Here is a 21,012-nt window from a genome sequence, read left to right as displayed (position 1 = left end):
GCTCATTTACTTTTACTAATCAACCAATGTCTTTGAATATTATTCCTCTCATAAATCTTGTTTAGAAGTTGAAAGTTACCAAAAACCTAACGTTGTTCCTCTACATTTGACCTCTGCCACTGCTGCCATCAGAAGAAGCAGGAACTTCATCTCACATCCACTATGCAGGCAAGACACTTCTTCGCCTCCTGCATTCTCTCAATTTAAACATATTTGGTCAAAAATAACACAAATTCACAAAATTATGGCTTGCTTGGTTTTGCTTCTCCATGTTTAATTTACAACATAGTAATATGTACACTCTATATACATATGAACAGAAATGCATAAATATAACAAAGATAATTCAAAATACAAAAGAATACAATAATTTTTGTTGTTACCAAATAAAGATACTATCATTCTTAGCCAAACATCTAAGAAACGACTACAAAATACAATGCAAGATAATAGAACTGGTAACAAAGTAGCAAGGTTGTGTAACAAAATAAGAGAACTTCAGACAAGAAGATTAAAGATGTATTACAAAACTGTCAACGTTTATGACAGAATTTCACAAGAAAGGAATTTCTGTACATAATCACCATGAAGATTCACTTGACTCATGAATGTATAAAATTATGGATTGTTCAATACAAATAATTAATAAACATAAGAGAGCACTCTGATGTTTAAAACTTGAAAAAACCTGATTGGGGCTTCAAAGGAGTAAAAAAAATAACGTTGACGATAAATGTTCTAACATTTCTCTGTTTTCTGAATACATGTTCTGTTTTTACAGAATGGCATATTGCCAACTTCCATCACACAGAAATACCATTATCCCAACTCGAGTCCTCATTTGATAAATCAGTTCTTATAAACATAGAAGCTACATGATTGTATATCATTACTTTTTTGTATGTACCAAATAAGTTTTCATTATGAAGCAAATTCAAATCAACGATTCCTTTAATCAAAATTATAAGAATCTGAGACAGAAACTAAAAGGAAAAAATCTAAATAATGAAAGAAAATTGATACTTCATGTACTTTCATATATATTCAAAGTACTAAAACGTACAGCTGTAATGGTGATATTAAATGCAAAATTGTATGTAAAATATAGCAAGAACTCCAAAGAAATCAAAATTGGGTAACAGCAACATGAGTTGTACACAAGAAAGAATAGAAGTTGAAAATTCTTAACACAGAGGCCCATTTTCCAAACTGTGGATGACAGAGGTGCTAGGAAGTTAGTGAACCCCACCACAAAATGCACTCCTTTATGCCGAGTGTTAAATGTAGACAACAACACTACAATGTCGGGCAAACCCAGAAAAACAAACTTTATTGAATATAATATGTTATCACCTGACTTCACAATGACATCTCTATAACATGGCAAATCTTGAACACTTAAATATGTTCATTTACTGGAGGGGTTCACTATCTTTTTAGCACCAATGTAACTTAAGACATGGCTTACATGTAAGACTGCTTAATTATGGAAAGCCCCCCCCAAAAAAAAAAAAAAAAATAATAATAATAATAATAATAATAATAAATATAAAAAAAATACACAATATGTTTTGCAGGTTTACTGGGGGTTTCTATACTGCTTCCATGGTAAAGAACATCATTGGAGTGATCATTCCCAGACAAATTCTAATTATTTAACTGCTAAAACAGTCCAATTAAGCTATAAACTTCTGATTATTCTAATTAACCCAGAGGCAAAGAATAGAACCATATGGTTCCAGCAGACAACAATCTAAAATTGAATAAACATGGCAAGTTGAATGCCTTATAAAAATCAATTCCTGTTAAAAGAGAAAACATATGAAAGACAACATCAACTTCAAAATTTGATTAACAATGTGGCAAGTGGGTCCTGATAATGTTGTGCTATCTTTTTTATGTACACAGATGAGAATAAAAATCACAAAACGATTATAATCTCAACATTCTTTCCTTATTTCCCATTTCATTTGTAGACCAACAAAACAGATTGATTATAAAAAAAACATTACTGCATTCAGAATCAAAGTTGAAGTAAAATGACATGTCCGTCTCCACTTCATTACATGCCATGAGACAGAAATATGGAGAACAAAAAATGCATACAAACTGTTTGCAGACTTAAGGTTGTGGTATAAATATCAATGAAATTTCTTGGTGATCCTAGTTTTCTCAGTATTTTAAAAATCTTTTTCCGATCCCCACCATCATCTCTCTCTCCCTGCTTGTGTAATCTTCTTTTTATAAGTGCCATTCTTTCATCCCATTTAGAAACAATAACAGAACATGAACACGTCTAATCCAAAGAAATACCAATGAGTTAATATAATATAACCCTTTCATCAGAACTGCAAGGTCGAGTTCCTACAGGCTAGTACAAACCCTGTACATGTAACTCTGAATACATGGACATCGTATCAAAGACAACCATGACTAGTCTACAATATTCATATGTACATTTGACGCATATGCACTGTACATGGTAGCATTCTGATGTACTGATCAGTTGTAACTCAAGATGACTTCCATAAGAAGGGGGGAAAAATGTTGATTGTGCGTAGACATAACCGAATACTACACATACGATCAAATAGAATGGGGTGCCACAGTATTGTCCTACTTGCACAAAAGGAAGCAAGTGCCATATCAACTAAAACTGAGTTTTTAATGTATTCATATTTTACAAATTGATTCGTCTTTGAAGTCAAATTTCATAGAAAAAACAGATGCTGCTATGATATACGGTAGGTTAATCACCATGCCAATGCATTGATGTCTATGTAAATGACAGAACTATTTTGCTCTTTTACAGGAAATTACACTTACGATACAACTGTACCTGTATCCTTTTGTCAAAATAGGACAGAGTAAAAGTGCTGAAATACTGCAATGGTGGAAAATTTACTCATTCGCTTGCAGATTCATACAACCATCACAATCACACACGACATACTGACTGAATGTATCAGACAGGCGTGCCTCAAGTCAATAAAGAAAAAATAACAATAATCATATGACCAAGGTGACAGCATCAAACTGTATCAAAAATTCAAAGATTAGGTGATAAAAATATGTAACTATCTAAAAACATCAAAAACTGAATACTTTCTATGTAAGTCTCATGGTATATTCAGTAACAAAGCTACATTTTTCTATTAGCAAATTCATGCTGACAAGATTTTTTTTTCTTCAAAAAAAATGGTTCCTGCTGTCAGTATCAAATTCAGTAAATACCTTTGTGACACATGGTGACAACTGCCCCATGCAGATTTCATCCCAAATGTTTCCAAATACATATATATTTTTAGTTGAATTATCTCATAAAAGACCTATTATATGCAATAGATATTTGTGTTTATTTTCATTCTTTTTGGTCTTTTTTTATTGCCCATTCTCGGCACTGAAATGAATGGCATAAAAAAAAGTTGATTCTGAAGAGGAAATCAAGGTTGAATAATTTTCATGATTTTTCCAGATTACAGCTTTATCTGTTTATTGTCCAATTATCTGAAATAGTCACTGATCTCACCGATATAATATTTAAAAAAAATGATATCTATTGTAAAACTAATTGTCAATGACAAACCATTAAAAAACCTTTTATAATCAATTGTAAACTTCAATTGCATTTCCTTATGTTAAATGGCAATGTTGAAAATGTCTGCCTCTGTAAAAAATAATAATAATTTACTTGATGGGTACAATCCAAATTTTAATGGTACCTATTTAAGTAAAGCAATACAAAAAAAACATGATAACATGATAAATGATGAGATCCAATCACATATATTTTGCACTTACTAAAACAATTAACTTTGCAAATATCTGAGTGATTGATTGACTTAGTTCAAGAGAGGCACACCAAGATCCCTTTACTTAACCTTTTGTCATTTTGGATGACATATATAAAGCATGAATAGTGCAATGAACCATTTCTTGTTTACATGAACAAATTCACCTACTCGGCAGAGTTCACAAGGAAAAATATGAATAGTACTTGTTTGTAATGAATACATTTAGGCATAAACTACTGTGCAAAAGTACTGAAGTAAACTTTTAGCAATTACACATGATATAGGAAAACAAGATAGTAAAACATAATTTGGAACATGATTTAGTACTACGTGTATATTAATTTAGGCTGGCATGATACAGATAAAAGATCTTGACTCATTTTTTTTTGGTCTATGAAAACTGGTTTTAAAAAACATTGCACAGCAAATTGGCAAAAAGAAAATAAGAGATTTAAAACTGGGAAGTGTGTCCCATTAGTTGCAACTATTAAAGGATTAAATGCTTTCATATTTCTATCAATTATCTAAAACTATTATGAATACATGATTTGACATGTTATGCCTTTGGAAGTTCATTTACATGAAAATAAGTAGCTAATTGTTTAATGTACACATGATTGTATTTTTCTTTAGTTTCAAAATATTTTTTCTTCAAAAGCTTCCTACAAAAAATGTAAAATCAGCATTTACTTCACATTTGGTCATTCTTGATGAAGAGGTGAATTGACTTGCAAATGACCATGCATTCACTAAATAAATACAAGTACTTTATGCTTGCTAGTAAATCAAAGTTCACATTGATCATTTTGTATTTAAGTATGTGAATAAAGAAAAGCATACTCCATTGTTTTGGGGGCAGGATGGCTTAAGATGTAAGAGGCAGAACAGATTAAAGCAAATACATGCTAGCAAGGGCATAAGGTAATGTAACACATTACATTCCACAGCTAACTATCAGTACCCCCAATGGAAATGTGTATTGAATACAAACAGGTTGAAACAAGATCTTTGCCCATTTGTAAAAATATACAGTATGGGTAAATACTACGGGCTTGGCACTGATCATGACTAATATAAAATCTGAATTACATCATATATCTGTCAAGACTAATAAACAAATTCTGAACAGACAGGTTCTTGGAACCTCCCCACATCATTTCAGCCAAAATATAAGGTGAAAACATTGCAAGCCAGTGCTATTGAAATAAACACATGAACACTTCTCAGCATGTAATCTACTCAACATCATAAGACAACATGTATAAAATACAATGAATACAAGAAGATTTTTAAACAAATAACTCAAACACTAGTTTCTCTCTTGTCTCCACTGAGACCATTTTGTGACATCTGGTAATCTTTTGAAGTCAGAACTCGACTGTGGTCTGATTCGCTACCATTAACATGCTCCGCCTCCATTCGCATGTTTCCTCCAATCAGAGCCTGGCTTTCAGGGAGCACCTCTTCATACGTTGGGGGATTTCCAATACTCGGTCTATGAGTTCTTTCTAAAAGAGGATTCATCTCAACAATAGGGTATTCCGCAATGTCCTCATGTCGGGGTAGGTGATCCCGGGAAGAATTCTTTGAGGCAGAGCCTTTGCGTAGTTCTTCCCGCGACTGCTTCTTACCAGACATTGCCCGCGGCATGCTGCCATCATGCGGGCAGTCTATGTAATGTTGCCGGACCGGCTGCACAAACCCTGTCCTGTCTCTTACATAACGCTCGCTGGATGCAGTGCTACGAGGCAGCGAGTTCTCCCTGAGGGCATCCCAGGATTGCGTGGTACAGAGAGCCTCAGGCTGGGCGTGCAATCCCAACCCGGAATGGCTACTGTGCAGTTCTTGAGTAAGCGGCACCATACGAGGCTGGCTCCCCATGTAATGCATATGCTGAGGTAGATAAGAGTTGCTGCTAGCAGGGCTTTGATGGTTGGTGTCAACCTGATGCATGTGGGTGATTGGGAAACTGGAGTTGCTGCCCGTCCGTCCCGCCCCATTGGGTAACATGGGCACCATGGGTGGCGGAACGGCTATCCCTTCCTGGCCATCCCGCGAAACCTGCGAGTAACGAGAATGTTTGTGGTTCTTACTACGGCTACGCACCTGCTTGTGGTAACGCTGGGCATAACCGTTACTTCGGTGCTTGTCATAGTTATGCACGCGCCCTGCATTGTCCTGCGTGCTACTGTCTATTGAGGCATCAGTGCCTGTGTTTGTATGAGACGGTACATAGTTACACTTTGATGTCTTTCGTGACCCTGACACTACCGACGGATACGAGTGATTGGTGTTATTGGACTTGTTTGTTGCGTTAGAATCCACACTGCTTGCCGATTGTCTCCTCTGTACCACATGGCCATTATTACTACTCTGGTTGGTTTGACCAGACGTCACTGCAACCGTATACCGATCCTTTTGCGTGCAACCACACGTCTTCTTCCAGTTGTACTTGACATCACTACGCATTCCACAATTGTAAACAAAGATGAACAGGCCCAGTGCTACAGCAGTACCAGCGTAAAGATAGCAAAAAATCATGCCAAGGAAGTCTGCTTGGGTGACGGCTAGAGCTCCAAAGGTCCAGGTCCCGACGAATCCTAGCAGCATCAGCACAGCTGCAGTAATCTGCTTGGCAAAAGTGTACTCAGAATCCATGACACTGGACATTCCAGAGATTCCTGTACGATGCGTAACGACCGACTCGTTGTCCGTACCGGTCTGTCTGTCCATTCCATTCTCTCCACGGTGGTTTGGTAGGTCCTTGTGATCGGGGTTCTGGTCTCGAAGCTCGTAGGCTTGCAGCTGGGCCATAGAGGGCGCCCTGTTGACGTGCATAGAAGCCCAGACAAACATGGCACAAGTGAGGCTAACCATGGCTGCTGCTATGCCAAAGAAGGCTGCCAGGCTCACTGTAAAATCTGCAATCCAGCAACTGAAAACAGAAAAAAAAGATACAATTCAAATAGTACAGGGCAACAGGCCGACTTTCTTGAGAAACCAAAGTAGACATCTGATTCATTGTAAATCTACACAGATTAAGATATAAATTGATCATATCAATTATTTGACTTAATTTTTACTAACCACGGTTAACACTTACAAAGTCTCCCTCCCGCTTCACCCCCCCCCCCCCCTAAAAATAAAACACCTGCTTCTTTAAAATGCAACACTCCTGTCTCACAATTAGGTGTGATATCATTATGTTCAGGAGCATCTTCTAAAAGCATCACAGAAAACCCAACCGATTTCTCCAAATTATGAAGTTTGCAATACATCAATGTATTTCATCCATAAACTGCCCCTTTGTTTGAGGAATATCTCAACTACTTACATTTCAGAGCCACCATAGATGTCTGGAGATGCAGCGACTGTAATGCCCACTACAATCATAGGAATGCCTGTAAAATATAATACATCAGAAACCCAAATTAGGTATGTAATAGCTTTTTCACTAAGGCATGTAAGGTTTGAAATGTCATCCCTAGATAAAATAATAAATGTAAAGTCCATCACTTAACAGGAATCCGATGGGATTTTTCTCACTCCTCTTTTGTTGGTTCTCTCATTATTCATGCATATCTCTAGAGCATATTTTTAAAGAAGAGACACATATGGCTCAATTAGCAGAGGCAGTGGATATGTAATCTGGGGCCCGTAACACAAAGCTTAGCAATGATCATAAAAGCTGACTTTTATGTTTGATTGCAATGGCCTCAATCAAATTTGATAACCAGCGAATGATCAATCGCTACCCTTTCTGTTGCAGGACCCAGGTGAGATCCTTTTAAAGAAGATCTAACTGCTTACCCCAACCAACAAAGTAGAATCTGAGGATGGGCCTAGGAGGAGGGGGGCTCTCTCCCGGCGGCAGAGGAGGTCTGTTGCGCCTCACCAGGGCCTTGCGTAAGTTATTGGCCTGGATCACCATCCACAGAAGGGTGCAGATGCTAAAGTAGTGAAGTCCTACCCCAACGATCTGACATAGCAGCACAGGTTCTGTCCACCTGATACCCCCGGTGAAGAAGACTACTAGGAACATGACGGCCAGGCAGATGTTGATCAGGGAGTGACGACACTTGCGTTTCATACGGATGTTGCTGAAGGGGTAACAGTACAGAGAGTTTGAAGAAAGAAACATTACATACAGTATACATTCATACAGTATCTCGTGAATCAAATGCTGTTTCTCAGGGCCATATCAAATCTCACTTTCCTAATGACAGTTTGGAATGGACTAAGTAAACTTACAGCCCCTTTTCGATGTTCTACTGAAAGATAAACTACACATACATATCAAACATTTGACCGTTGAACCTTAAGATGTTGCTCAGCTTTGTGACACCATATCAACTTTGTAACTGATACTTGAAATTGATTGCATATTAAGTCTCTTACAACAAAGATTCGGAACTTTGTACCAACCTGTGAAAGCAGACATAGGTGAGGAGTGTGAGGAAGAGAAGAACAAGAAGGATGAAACTACCGATGTATATAGCAGGATGAAGAGCAGACGCTGGCCAGAAACCACCAATATACTGACCTTCTGGATCACTAAAATCCTAGGGGAGAAAAAAACCCAAAGAAAATGAAAATGCATTATACTTATAATAAATCAATGTATCCATACTTATAAACTAAAATAAATATCCTTCCTCCTGAGTTATTTAAATGCGGAATTACATCAATTCTTTTCTGAATGCATCTATAAAATTCTTTAGGTGTGTGTATAACAATTTACATACTTTATGCCTATTTGCAGTAGTCTTACACATGCAAGTGAGTGTTTTGAATTTGGAGAATAGGCTGGATTGAGTGTAAGTTTGAAGATACTTCAGGTTGATATTTATTACATTTCCAACAAACAAAATCACTGATATACTCGCCTCTTCATACACAACAAAAGTCATCTCGTGGCACAAAAAATTATCATGGGATAGATACAGTAAATTATCCACTATTGTGTTCCGGTTTCAATACCTACTCATACAAAAATTGTTAGAAAAAGAAACAGGCAAAATGGCCCTTTTCATAAAGAACTTATACGTACAATTATGGTAACCATTACGAAATGACCATTATGTATAGCCATCAAAAGATACTATATAAAAACAACCCTCCCATTCAACTTTGCATATTTTAAATGCAGAGGGTAAACATTCCAGTCAGATTCGAAACAAAAACAAGAGGAAGAAACCAAAGAGTTATCCCATTGTCATCTGGACCTAGTTGGTCCCTATAAAAAAAAATATAGGGAATTACAAGATAAAGAGATTGATACCTTAAGAATGCCAAAGTTGGTTAGATGACTGCACTGTACTGTTGTCATATTATCTGTTTTCATTACAATCTTACATCCATCTGATTTCCATTCTCCATGAGTACCTGTACAAAATGAAACATATAATGTCAAGAATGATACAAATAAAAACTTCCAGGAGTTACAATGTATTGGGTTCTTGCCACAGAATGGAATTATTGCTAAGGGTTTCAAGAATTGATCTTTATTGACAGCTGTTGTGGGCTATTAAAAACATTGCATATGATTGGTCGAGAGTAAATTTACAACTGTACACAGTAAGATTAATGCAAAGACCTGCAATATACTCATTTCTTCTCCCATATTATTTGCAAGAGCAAAAAAAAGAGGAATTCAACTTATTCATGAAAAGAATATAAACACATCAGGCCAAAAAATTTTATATTGTTTTCCTTGCCGGAATATGGTCTCAAAATACTAATCCAATCCCGGAACCGTCCTGTAACCATGTCACCACCAGGATTTCATCCCGAGCCTCGACTGGGCAACAAAGACACACAAAATTAAAATGCTGATTTTCTACCGATCCCAAACTGGCTTACACGTATATCTCTTATGGGGCGTTGCAAGAAAACTTGCGATCAATTGCAAGTCTATTTTCATTCCCGAAATCAAGCAAATGCGGTGCAATCTGATTTTTTAAAGTTAAAAGTGATCAATCAACTGTAAAATTGCAAAAGAATATTTGTGATTGATTGCAAATATTTTCTTGCAACACCCCCTAAGACAGATAAAATGATAACACTGATTTTCTAAACAAGACAGACAAAAGGATGATGTTAATTTTTCTAATGATCCAAACTCTTAAGACGGACTGAATGAAAATGCTGATTCCAAACTAACCTTCAGATGTAACATCCCAATAGACTGGTGCCTCACTGTGACCTAGGTTCGTAGGTTGAAAGGTCAATGTGACAGGGTCAGTCAGATTGACCACATTGTAATTCTCTGGAAAAAAACATCATAAGGGTGGAGATATATATTAGGATTGTTAAAACAGAGTAGGTTTCTTTTCACCCTCATCAAATTTGACAATAAATAAAGTTTACATTCTAATGGTCGTTTAAAAAAAAAATGTTAATTTACAATCACAATATTTCATTTTTAGCTGATGGGAATTAAATCGATTGAGAATCTGATTTTAGCAGTCAAGGCAAAAGTTATTGGTACAGTTATGCATGACTCTACAAACAATTTGGTGAAACAGCCATTTGGATCAACATATAGGAAATGCTTAGAGTTTTGAAGAAGTACGAAGGACGCAGGATCTATTAAGCTCATACACCGTCTTTCTTTTAACAATTTTGTCCAACACTGCATACATTTGTGATTCCCATGATTTCTCTCAATAATCTTCAAATACTTTTTTGAAAGATCTCGGGCCAATTTCATTAAGACTTGCAACTATCGTAACTTTATCATTATTATTGTAACTTACATGAAAATCCTAATTCTGAATTGCTGCTGAGTCCTGTTAATAATATGTTTGTAAAAAATGATACAATTCATAAGCACTTCACTCGCCAGGCGAGTTCCTTTCATTTACCTTTGAATAGAACATCGTTTGCACAGAAGACATTTGTTTTTACTGGTCCAAAATTATGGAATTCTTTTTCATTTTTTATACAATGTAATTCAATACAAAATTTCAAAGGAAAACTTAAAAAATATCTTTTGAATTCATATTAGATTATCGTTTTTTCACAAAGTAATGTAATTCAGAACTTAATATGTAAATGTGTTTATTAATTTCTCTTTGTATATATGTTTAATCGTTTTATGATTTCTGTATACAGTGTATACTGAATCATTTATTTTTATTATTATTTATTTATTTTTGTTTATTTTTTCTTCATTATATATATATATTGTTTATTTCTTTATTTTATCTTATTTTTGTATACATAAAATGTACTTATGAAAGGGGGCCTTCACCCTACAAGCTCTGCTTTTCAGTTGGTCTCCTTCTCTTTCAGAGTATTATTGTATTATATAAATGATTTAAATGTTATATTTTGTAAATATGTATATTGAACTATCATTGTGAATGTAAAAAGATTGAAAGAGAAAATAAATTAATTGAATTGAATTGAACTATGAGAGTTGTCACAACGGCAAAGTTACAATAATAGGCCTCAGAACAACATATTTCAAGTCCTCAACGTACCTATTTTACTGGCGACCACCATAGAAGTGACTGCTCTCTCTGACATGACCATCTGACCCTGCGCTCCTGGCTTCAAGGAAGGGAACAATCTACCATTCTTGTAGACAAAGAACTGAAGGACCACACCAGGTCGTGAAGACGTCTGACCTGCTGCTGACCTTTGACCTTGGGTCAGACCTTGGAAGATGGTTGGAGGGAGCTGGATGGATGCTTCGATAGGCTGGATAAAAATTGGACAAGAATATGAAGTAAATTGTTTTCTGCTAACCAGTGGATATATACTTACCATTATGTCATATGTTTTTTTATATAATTATTAACATTCAGTTATGAACCCTTATTTTTGTTCTATCTTTCCTTTTGTAAAGAATATTTAGAGATTAATCATCTATCATTCATCGAACCTCATTTCTTTTATTCTTTTTTCACAAACACCAAGACATTTCATAAATTTCTATAGCTTAAAGATGAGTTCCATAGTATGTTTTAAGCAAAACATATTTTCTATTTTATCGCATTTACTGGATTTCTGTATAGGAAAAGTTTTATTACAATCATAATTCATCAAATATCCATTAATCTACACTCAGTTCGTTGTACTTCAAAATAGGGTAAAAACCATAAATGATTAAGGCATACCTATATTTTTTTTAAATATCTGCACTTTAGAAGAAACAATTCCTACTTTATGTCAAAAATATGCAAGATAATCATGTACCCACCCAAGTGAGAAAACAAATTTCACCTTCAATATTATTATTCCTTCTTCTATTAAACTAAAATCAATAACACAGGCTCTCATGCAAAAACAAATGACTAAAATTCTTTTCTATTATTATTATTACTTTGGGGTTTGTTGCCTTTTACCCAAGAGCATTCATTTATTTAATCATATATTCATTTCTTATGTGTTTTTTCTTTGTTGGTGAACTCACCCCTTTTGTTACATCTAACTGTGCCGAAGTGATGTTACTCATGTGGCACTTGACGTTCTGTCGGGAGAAGTCTTCGAGCTGGCCTGGTCCCGGGACAATGGCCGCACACAGCATCCCGCTGAAACTATTGGTTGTTGGGAGTTTGATGGCACGTACTGCAATGTTGGGTGCATAGTGCTCGACTTCTATCCCATGACCATGCCTCAGGATGTTACTGGCAAAGTACTCTAAGGCAGCTATCACTCTGTTGATGAAATAGACAATTTGTGATAAGAAACAAAAGATAAGGTTAAGGAGAAGTGAAGTTGTTTGGGTGGGGGTTAAATCTATCACATCTGAAATTTATCTTTAAAAGCCATGTTTTCTTCACCCAATAATTTGATTAGAACAAATAAAAAAACAAGTGGAGTGCCTCTGGCAGTCTCGCCTGCAATTCGCGATTCAATAAAGCAGCAGTGCTGACTTTTGAAACGACTATAGAATAATCATTTACAAAAAACACCATCATATGTTCATTGAACCTAAATGACATTTGACCCTGATCATGTGACCGAAGACTTATGCAAGACAATCAGTGATACTTGATTACCCTTAAATCCACATTTCATGAACTAGATCCATAAACTTTCAAAGTTACAACTATATGATGACAATTAAACAAATACCCCCAACACGGCCAAAGTTCATTGACCTTGGTCATGAGACCTGAAACTCATGCAGGATGTTCACTGATGCTTGATTACTCTTATATCCAAGTTTCATGAACTAGATCCATATACGTTCGGAGTTATGACATTTTAAAAACTTACATGATAAATACATGATAAACTTACTTTGAGCAAGAACTATCTAGTATCTGACTTTGAGCAAGCAGAGTAGAATTGACCTCCATCAGATTGCTTGCAATGTTTATCATAGTTTGACCAAGCTGTTGAAGAATGGAGAGAAAAAAAATCATTCTTAATCATTCTCCCAAGGCTCAAATACATGTACATGAAAGCAGCAATTGATGGTAAAATTGGTAATTAAGATTGATAGCATGAAGCAATATGAGCCAGGGTAGGAAAGAATTTTCACTTTTTAGGGGCTATCATTTCCTCTACATTGGGGCAATTGCAGAAATTTGGGGGCTATTTCTTTAATTTCAAGGGCTACTTTTTGGGGGCAACAAGCTATTATGCAGTAAATGCAAGTAAAATTCTGCCACAGTTCAAATATTGATTTTCTAAATAATTTTGAATGTTTTTTGTGAGAGATCTTGGGACTACTCTGAGAATAATGGTTGCCCCAAAGCATGAGTTTTATGTGAATTTTAGGGACTATTTGTGCTCTCATGAAGGAAAAATTGCTTGTTGCCCTTATGTATGATATGAGCAAACAAATCAAAAGTACTAGGCTTGGTGTAACATCCACCCTAAGCTCTGTAATGCGAAGAAAAAAAATTACAGGGTAATACAGAGTGAGGGAAAATAATGGTAAAGCAAGAAACATAGTCATTAAAGATAGATAAATGTAAGTAAGAAGGCAAGGAGAGAGATAGTGAGAATTGAAGGAAGACATGAGGAGGTGAGTGAATAAAATAGAGAAAATAGAAAGTGTGAAGATATAAAATAAGTATTTTAAAAAAAGACTGCAGAATGGCAGAGACAAGAGAAGCAAAGGTAGACAAGGAAAGAAAATGCAATTACATTTAAGCAATCCTCTCAATAACAATGTTCATGGAGTATATCCAAGGGATAAAAAAAAACATTTATCTTGCAAAACATTATCAGGAATCCTAATCAATAGATTAGAGTGCTCCAATTACATGAAAAGAGCCTTAAGGCATGAATGCTAACACAATTATAAACTGGGTCATGTTGTTATTAGATAAAGAGCTTGCATGTGATTGAGCATGTCACAAATCTGCCAATAAGACCCAAGGCGGTAAGAATATCTATAAATGACTGCTTTCAAATTCATCTTGCTATTTCTCCTCTCCTCGTTCTTGGAAATGGGTGTTAAGGAAATGATGACAGGTGGAAGGAAGTAATGAAGTTGAAATGAGTCTCATATCTCTTATCTTTCAATCAAGCACTTAATAATACTTCAAACCATCATCCCACATTTTAAAAATATGAAAATATGAACAAAAGTAAATACATAACATATAAAATGTGTGATATCCTTCTTATCCAGTATCATCACAGTACTTAAACAAAATGTTTTGAGAATAAGAGTGATCAATTTCTTAATTTCTGGGGGGGGGGGCAATAATTTTCTAAACATTATAAGAAATGCTGGAAGAACAATACTCACATCTGTTGTTGTTAACTGATGAATCTTTTCAATGAATCTGGCCACAAAGACCACGTTCAGTTTGTCAGAGAAAGTATGAGCATCTGCCGTGAGAACCTCTACCCTTCTAGCTGATTTAAGTGCCACTGTAGCATTTCTATATGATGACTGTTGGATGTGATGGAAAGAATAAGGGTTACTCAGTATGGATTGATAAAAAAAATAAATGACTGTTTCCAACAATTTGTTTGAAACAAATTGATCAGGTTAAATACAGATGTTTTTAATCTTACACTCAGGATTATTCATATTCATAACAATCTAACATTTTCATTTGTTTGTGCCATTTACTGCATAATGAAATCTTAGCAACAAAATCAGCAACTTAAAAAAAATGCTCTAAGGAATATATATAATAAAGTGATAAAATTTTTGGTTGAATATCAGCATTTGTGCCATTTTTCATCCACTGGTCAGGTGCAAAAGGAACTACCTACAAGCATCACATCTACATCCCAAAGATATATATCATATGAGGTTCTGCATAGTTTTTGTTTATACATATCAAACTAAACATAAAAATGAAATTTACATGAAATAAATCAAACAAATAAGACTAAGTTAACGAAAAATTCCACAATATAAAACTGAAAACAAATAAAACAACTACAATTATAATTCAAATGTCTTATGAAATAAATCCCTAACTTGGTCTAATATTTTTTGAAACATTGAATTATGTGTACCTTATTCATGAACTGTTCCATATTCCTATACATAAACAAATTAGTTCTGACAAATTCTCTCCTACCATTGCCATTTTCTCCAGCATGCGGGTGACCTCATCCGCGTAATCGCAGAGATCCGTCTGAGGGGTCTGCCACTGGCCCCCTTCTAAGCAGGTACGTCTTCCTTTGGCCCTTGAGGGATCACCACCAGTGAAGTGAAGACCTCCTCCATACGGGCAGGGCACCTCTGCCGTCATATCAGGGATGGTCGCCTGCCACTGAAAGGTACCTATCATAGAAAAGAAATAAACTGCAATCATCGGATTCTATAGGGCATTGGTTATCACTGGTGTCTGATTAGAGGCACATGAAGGAGTAGTGAAACTAAAAAGTATGATTGTAATATCAGATATATATTTATGAAATGGTTTTCAAACAAAAGACTCTTTAGTTGTTAAATCATGATGACTTGAGCTTCAACGAATAGGTTGATCAGATGCATAGTAATTACCTATTGAATATTACAATCAAATCAACTGAAAGTACATTCAGACATCAAAGTGCAAGTGCAACACAAAAGTTTTTTATCATAAACATAATATCATAATCAACATTATTACCAAGACCACAAATTTCTTCCTCCTCCTCACAATTGTGAACATACTTTTTTTTTATCTTCACCTCTTTCTCCTCATGGTCATCATCATCCTCATTAATCACGATCATCATCACCATCACCATCCACTACCATCAACACCACCACCAGTACCACAACCACCACCACTAGTACCACAACCACCATCATCACCACCACCACCACCACCATCATCACCATCATCATCATCATCATTATCATCATCATTTTTCTCTTCCACCTCATCGTCCTGACTCTCACTCTCTTACCTTTGTTATTAGTTGTGATTTCTTCCTGGCAGTTGTGAGACTGATTGATGTGGCCAAACACATACAGATCCATCATAACATTCTTTTTGCCACGCCCACTACCAGTCATCACTTGGCACTCCATCTTCCACAGACCGGTGCTTTGGGTTATCTGTTGAATCTAATCAATCAAAGATCAACATATTTTAATTGTCTATGATTTAGCTTATGGAAGTCAAGTATTAAAGTTGCTACAAGTTGACTGCATTGAATTGCATAAATTTTGTCTCAATGTTGCATAAAGATCCTAATACAAAGTACTCAGAGTAATTTTGAATAATGTGCAGCAACATTCATTTACTTTCAAAATTCTGAATTTGAATTGCTATTTCTCTTCGAATACGCTTTTCACACTGTACTTTTTTTCCTTAACCCCGGGAAATTGGTGGGGCTAAGGGGGGGCCTTAGCCCCACCAATTTCCTGGGGTTAAGCTTAGCCCACTTCGTTTTCACACTAGTTTTAGTAAAGTGGGCTAGCACGGTAAATAGTACAGTACTATCTGGCCCTGCAAAAAAGCAGAGTTAGCCGGCTTATTGTGGTGCAAGCACCACAATTGCGGTGCTTAGAGATGCAGTGTGTAACGAAACTGGGCTAAGGAAAAGCGGGGCTAAGCAATAGCCAATCACAGAAGTCGAAATTGCACGTTAATCATGCTCTGTATGGTAAAATCATCAATATTCATGAGCTGTGGGATAGTCCAGGGTTAAGGCGTTAACCCCGGCTAAGCAGATAGTATGGGGTTAAGAAAGACAGTGTAAATCCAAAAAAAGATAGTATGGGGTTAAGGATAGTCCGGGGTTAAGGATAGTATGGGGTTAAGGATAGTCCGGGGTTAAGGATGGTATGGGGTTAAGGAAATGCAATGTGAAAAGCATATAAATATCTTCTGCCTTAAAAATCGTTGGAATAATACTTATTTGACATCCTCAAGGATATGAGTTGCTCATTACTGCCTTTCAAAACATGTAATATCATGCCATGTCTATACCTTGGCGTAGAACATTTTAATAAAAGGATACCTAGTTATGTATTTTTAAAATCTGTATTGTCTTGATATTGTTACTGTACTATTATACAGTGCCTCCTGGAAAAAAAACTGATTCTTTTCACTGAAGGGGCCGCCCAGCATTAACAAAACACGAAACCAAATCAAATCAATTTTTCTCTTAGGAACTTCCTGAATTTCATAGCCCCAACTCACCAATGCAGGATTACTTACTGTCAGAGTGCTTGTCATGAGAGCCTGGTCTTCCATGGTGTGGGTTTCAATGCTGATCCCAGCCGAGGCATTGTTCTCTAGGACCTGCTTGTTCCTTAGCCACACCATCTGCTGGGTCTCATCCAGGTAAGACGCAATGCATTCCAGTGATATGGGATCCCCCTTGAAGACCACCTGGTCACTGCTGGGACGGATCTCAAAGCGGGACATCTGCAGGGGAAAGTCTGACCGGTTGGGAGAGAAGAGACAGTAGATGAATCAAGCCTAACGATCTTGATCTTGATACGATTGATTTACAAATGCTTGGTGTGGCTTTCCCATATATTTTAGGCAACAATACATGAAGTCAAAAGAATACCTTAATCAATCTTAACATTTTCAATGAGCTCTTTTAATTTAGGCAAAGATTCAACCTAGCTAAGAAATCACTAACAGTCTGGTGAATTTCAGTAATCTTGAAGTTGGTTAATATATAAACAAAATTGCTACTTCCAATTCATTTATTTTATCCGGCTAATCATTAATTCACTTACCACAGTTGAGCTGGGCTTTCTTCAAACTGCTGACCTGGCGACCGGCGAGAGACTCTGGCACTGCGCAGGTCGTACTGTCGGAGATTTTGACCTTTGGGGTTCGAGTGCGTTTCCATTTCACAATCCAGTCCAACTTACAGTCACAGACCAGATACTCTGATGCAAACTCACTGCAATGAAAGGTGAGAGGTCTTCATTTTAACATCAGAATTTTCATTTGATACTTTGAATTTCTACTAAAATTTACTAGAAAGCATTGAAAGATACATGTATGCACACTAATGTATCTAATATTTGTTCACAAGTCATTGATAAGAACACGTCACAACTAATATAACACAAAAGTTTTACTTTTTAGTAGATGTTGTACAACTGGTACAGAATACCACTGTGTGAACAACTCTCCCCATATCCTGAATGGCAAAATACTTGATATCCTTAACAAAAATAATGGCAAGAAAACATACCCTTATAGCTTGAGTACCCACATTATAGATGCAATTAGTCTCATAAAGGTCACAACAACAGTGGAAAGAAATTAACCCAAGGGAAGCATTTGGAGATGTTACGATGTGATTACTATGACAATAAGATCAAGTTTGAATTAAATCGACAAGGGGTATCTTTGATGATGGATATAAATGGTTATTCAACCTTTTTTTATGGACTCGCCAATCTCTATTTCCCATTCCAATTTGACCTAGAGAGATAACTTCCTATGTATCGTAAGGACAAGATGATGAAATATAAGACAACAAATTTGTTTTTATTTAACAGAGCAAATTTATCTGAAACTGTGGATACAAAAATAGTTACCTCACTACATGGCTACAAAATTTAAGATTGATAATCAAAGGTTTTAATTTATTTGTGCCCTGGAGATTTCTACTTGTGAATTGATGTAGTAATAGTTTTACAAGAAAATAGATGAAATGTTCACTAGGGAATTTGTGCCAAGGCTGAAAATACTTTTAAAAAACAGCCAACAATGCAAAGAAGATGCAAAGCTTTTATTTTGCTACAGTAATCTTCAATAGATGAATAGATCGAATTCAGGGTAAATAATCATTTCCATTTGATATGGTGTTTTTTTTATAAATGTCCCTTGAGATGTCAACTTTGGAGTCACAATGAGGTGCAATTTTTAGTGATAGGATATAATTCTCTCAATACAACAAAGAAGGCTTTGTAACTGGACAAAGAGGAAGGGCAATGAATTGAAACATCAGCAAACAACAAACATGTTTATTTGTCTTCTTGTATAATCTTTGATCAAAACTTCTACATAGCAATGTCCATAATATCTGCTACATACAAAACTTAGTTATTTGGTGTATGAATTATCATCCAAATATTCTCTAATTTCAAATAGCAAATGAGCATTTCAAAGGTGTGATGAGTGGTGAAATATTTAAAACATTATTTATACTGGAAATATTCCTGCAGTAGAATTTTACCTTGTTTTATAATGTATTCAATTATCATTGCATTGAATCCAGCATGTCCAAAGAGGTAATCAAACGTTTCTGAAATTGTGGTCACTACTCAGCACATTGTACATAAGATTTTGCTTTTATTCATTACGGCACAATGAATTTCAGATTTTAAGAAAATGTACTCATTCCCCTCCCCCCCCAAAAAAAAAGAACAACTTACAGTCTCCTGAGCATGGTGAGGCGGTCAAAGGTCGCTTGTGAAATGGTTGATATCTGATTGTGGGAGAAAATACTGAAAAAGAAAACATGAAAATAAATGAAATCGCATTTGATAAACGTATGATTTACAATGTGAGACAAATGATAATTGGCAAATCAAATTGGATCATATCAGTAGCTATAAGCATGACTTCAAAAGTTAAAATTTCAAAGCTCACATTAAATGAAGATTGATAAACAAGTTTAATGAAACAATGTGCTGTCCATTTCAAGACCTATAGAGCTGGTAATTGTAATTTATTATCCTATACATGTATATAATCAAACAGTTTATGATACATTCATCATGTTAGTCACCACTTCATAAAACCAGCAGATGACCTAAAACAAAAAATATTGCAATCAACAGCTTTATATTTGTAGAAACAATTCTGATCAATCTTCTGGTCAATCTTTTTTTTCTAATCAGTCAACAGGAAAGTTGAAGAAGGCCTGTAAATGGGATACTATAATACTATTCTGCATATAAATTAAAGCTAAGGGTCTGAAGGGGGTTGAAATTACTTACAGTTCTTCCAGTGATGATAATCCAATGAACATGGAGTTATTCACACTACCAAGCCTATTGTACGATAGGTCCCTGCAAGATTACACAAGAAAATATTTCAGTTAAAACAAAAGCTAAGTTGAGTTTCATAATAAAGTTACAAACTTACAGTGTACATTTTTTTTTCTTCCAGTGGGTGATGGACTTCTCCTTCAAATTAAAATGCACCTTTTCATCTTTTTTTGCACTGGCATAATGAATTACAATATTACAATTTCATTCAAATTTATTACTTATATAAAGCATAATTTGTCAAAGTTGAATCCTATATTGCCTGATTGATTGATCGACTGATTAATCTAGAATTCTAAACATTTTTTAGGAGGCCTCACTCCTGATGTTACCAGTCTTTTCATCATTTTTAAAATTTCGATACAATTTAAAAATGTAAATTAAACAGAAACAGAAAAAAAAAATCATCACTTTATAATGCAGAGTAACGTTTACTCATGGAGAATCTAAGCAGAGAAAGTATACTTTATTATGAATCATATAATACAAACACAGAACAAGTCAAAATCCTACAAAACTTCCTAAATCTTTCAGTTTAAGTTCAAATCTATATTTATTCATTTTCAATAAAAAAGAACAATACAAAATTATTCATATGATTTACATTTCACAGTATCACTTAGAAATAAAGACAAAGAAAGTGTGTGAACATGATTATTTTTGCTTATATACAGTTAACAGTCGTACACTGAAAGTGTATCCCAAAATTGCTATCTTCCTGGAACCCATTTCATTTTTTTTTTAATCAACAAGAAATTCTGGGATTCTGAGAAATAATTGTTCTAAGTCAATCAATGAGATGAATCCATAATAAATATTATG

The 21,012-nt window shown here is 35.3% G+C and overlaps 1 protein-coding gene across 1 annotated transcript; it reads right to left on the bottom strand.

Annotated features, from left to right (window-relative positions):
* Positions 1 to 3,727: 3,727 nt before the first annotated feature.
* On the bottom strand, positions 3,728 to 20,205 carry LOC129272434 (adhesion G protein-coupled receptor A3-like). The gene is made up of 16 exons (XM_064108017.1): positions 20,140 to 20,205; positions 19,573 to 19,644; positions 17,917 to 18,086; positions 17,384 to 17,607; positions 16,125 to 16,284; positions 15,305 to 15,510; positions 14,515 to 14,661; positions 13,050 to 13,144; positions 12,217 to 12,460; positions 11,282 to 11,501; positions 9,958 to 10,062; positions 9,076 to 9,179; positions 8,220 to 8,356; positions 7,605 to 7,894; positions 7,129 to 7,195; positions 3,728 to 6,729 (listed from the first exon to the last, which is right to left on the bottom strand). Exons 1-16 carry the CDS (start codon positions 20,169 to 20,171, stop codon positions 5,097 to 5,099), a joined length of 3,906 nt encoding a protein of 1,301 aa, XP_063964087.1. The 5' UTR covers positions 20,172 to 20,205; the 3' UTR covers positions 3,728 to 5,096.
* Between the last annotated feature and the right edge of the window lie 807 nt (positions 20,206 to 21,012).

The sequence above is a fragment of the Lytechinus pictus genome, chromosome 12 (genome assembly GCF_037042905.1).
Source record: "Lytechinus pictus isolate F3 Inbred chromosome 12, Lp3.0, whole genome shotgun sequence".
In the NCBI taxonomy this organism is placed as follows: Eukaryota; Metazoa; Echinodermata; class Echinoidea; order Temnopleuroida; family Toxopneustidae; genus Lytechinus; species Lytechinus pictus.
This window is presented reverse-complemented; position numbering and strand designations above follow the sequence as displayed.

What these genes read in the sequence shown, in the direction of transcription:
- LOC129272434 (XM_064108017.1), bottom strand. Translation starts at nt 20,171, where the DNA reads ATGTTCATTGGATTATCATCACTGGAAGAACT. An exon ending in TTATCATCACTGGAAGAACT is followed by an intron (nt 19,645 to 20,139) that starts GTAAGTAATTTC and finishes TTTCTTTTTCAG; the next exon opens with TATTTTCTCCCACAATCAGA. An exon ending in ACCTATGTCTGCTTTCACAG is followed by an intron (nt 7,895 to 8,219) that starts GTTGGTACAAAG and finishes TTACCCCTTCAG; the next exon opens with CAACATCCGTATGAAACGCA.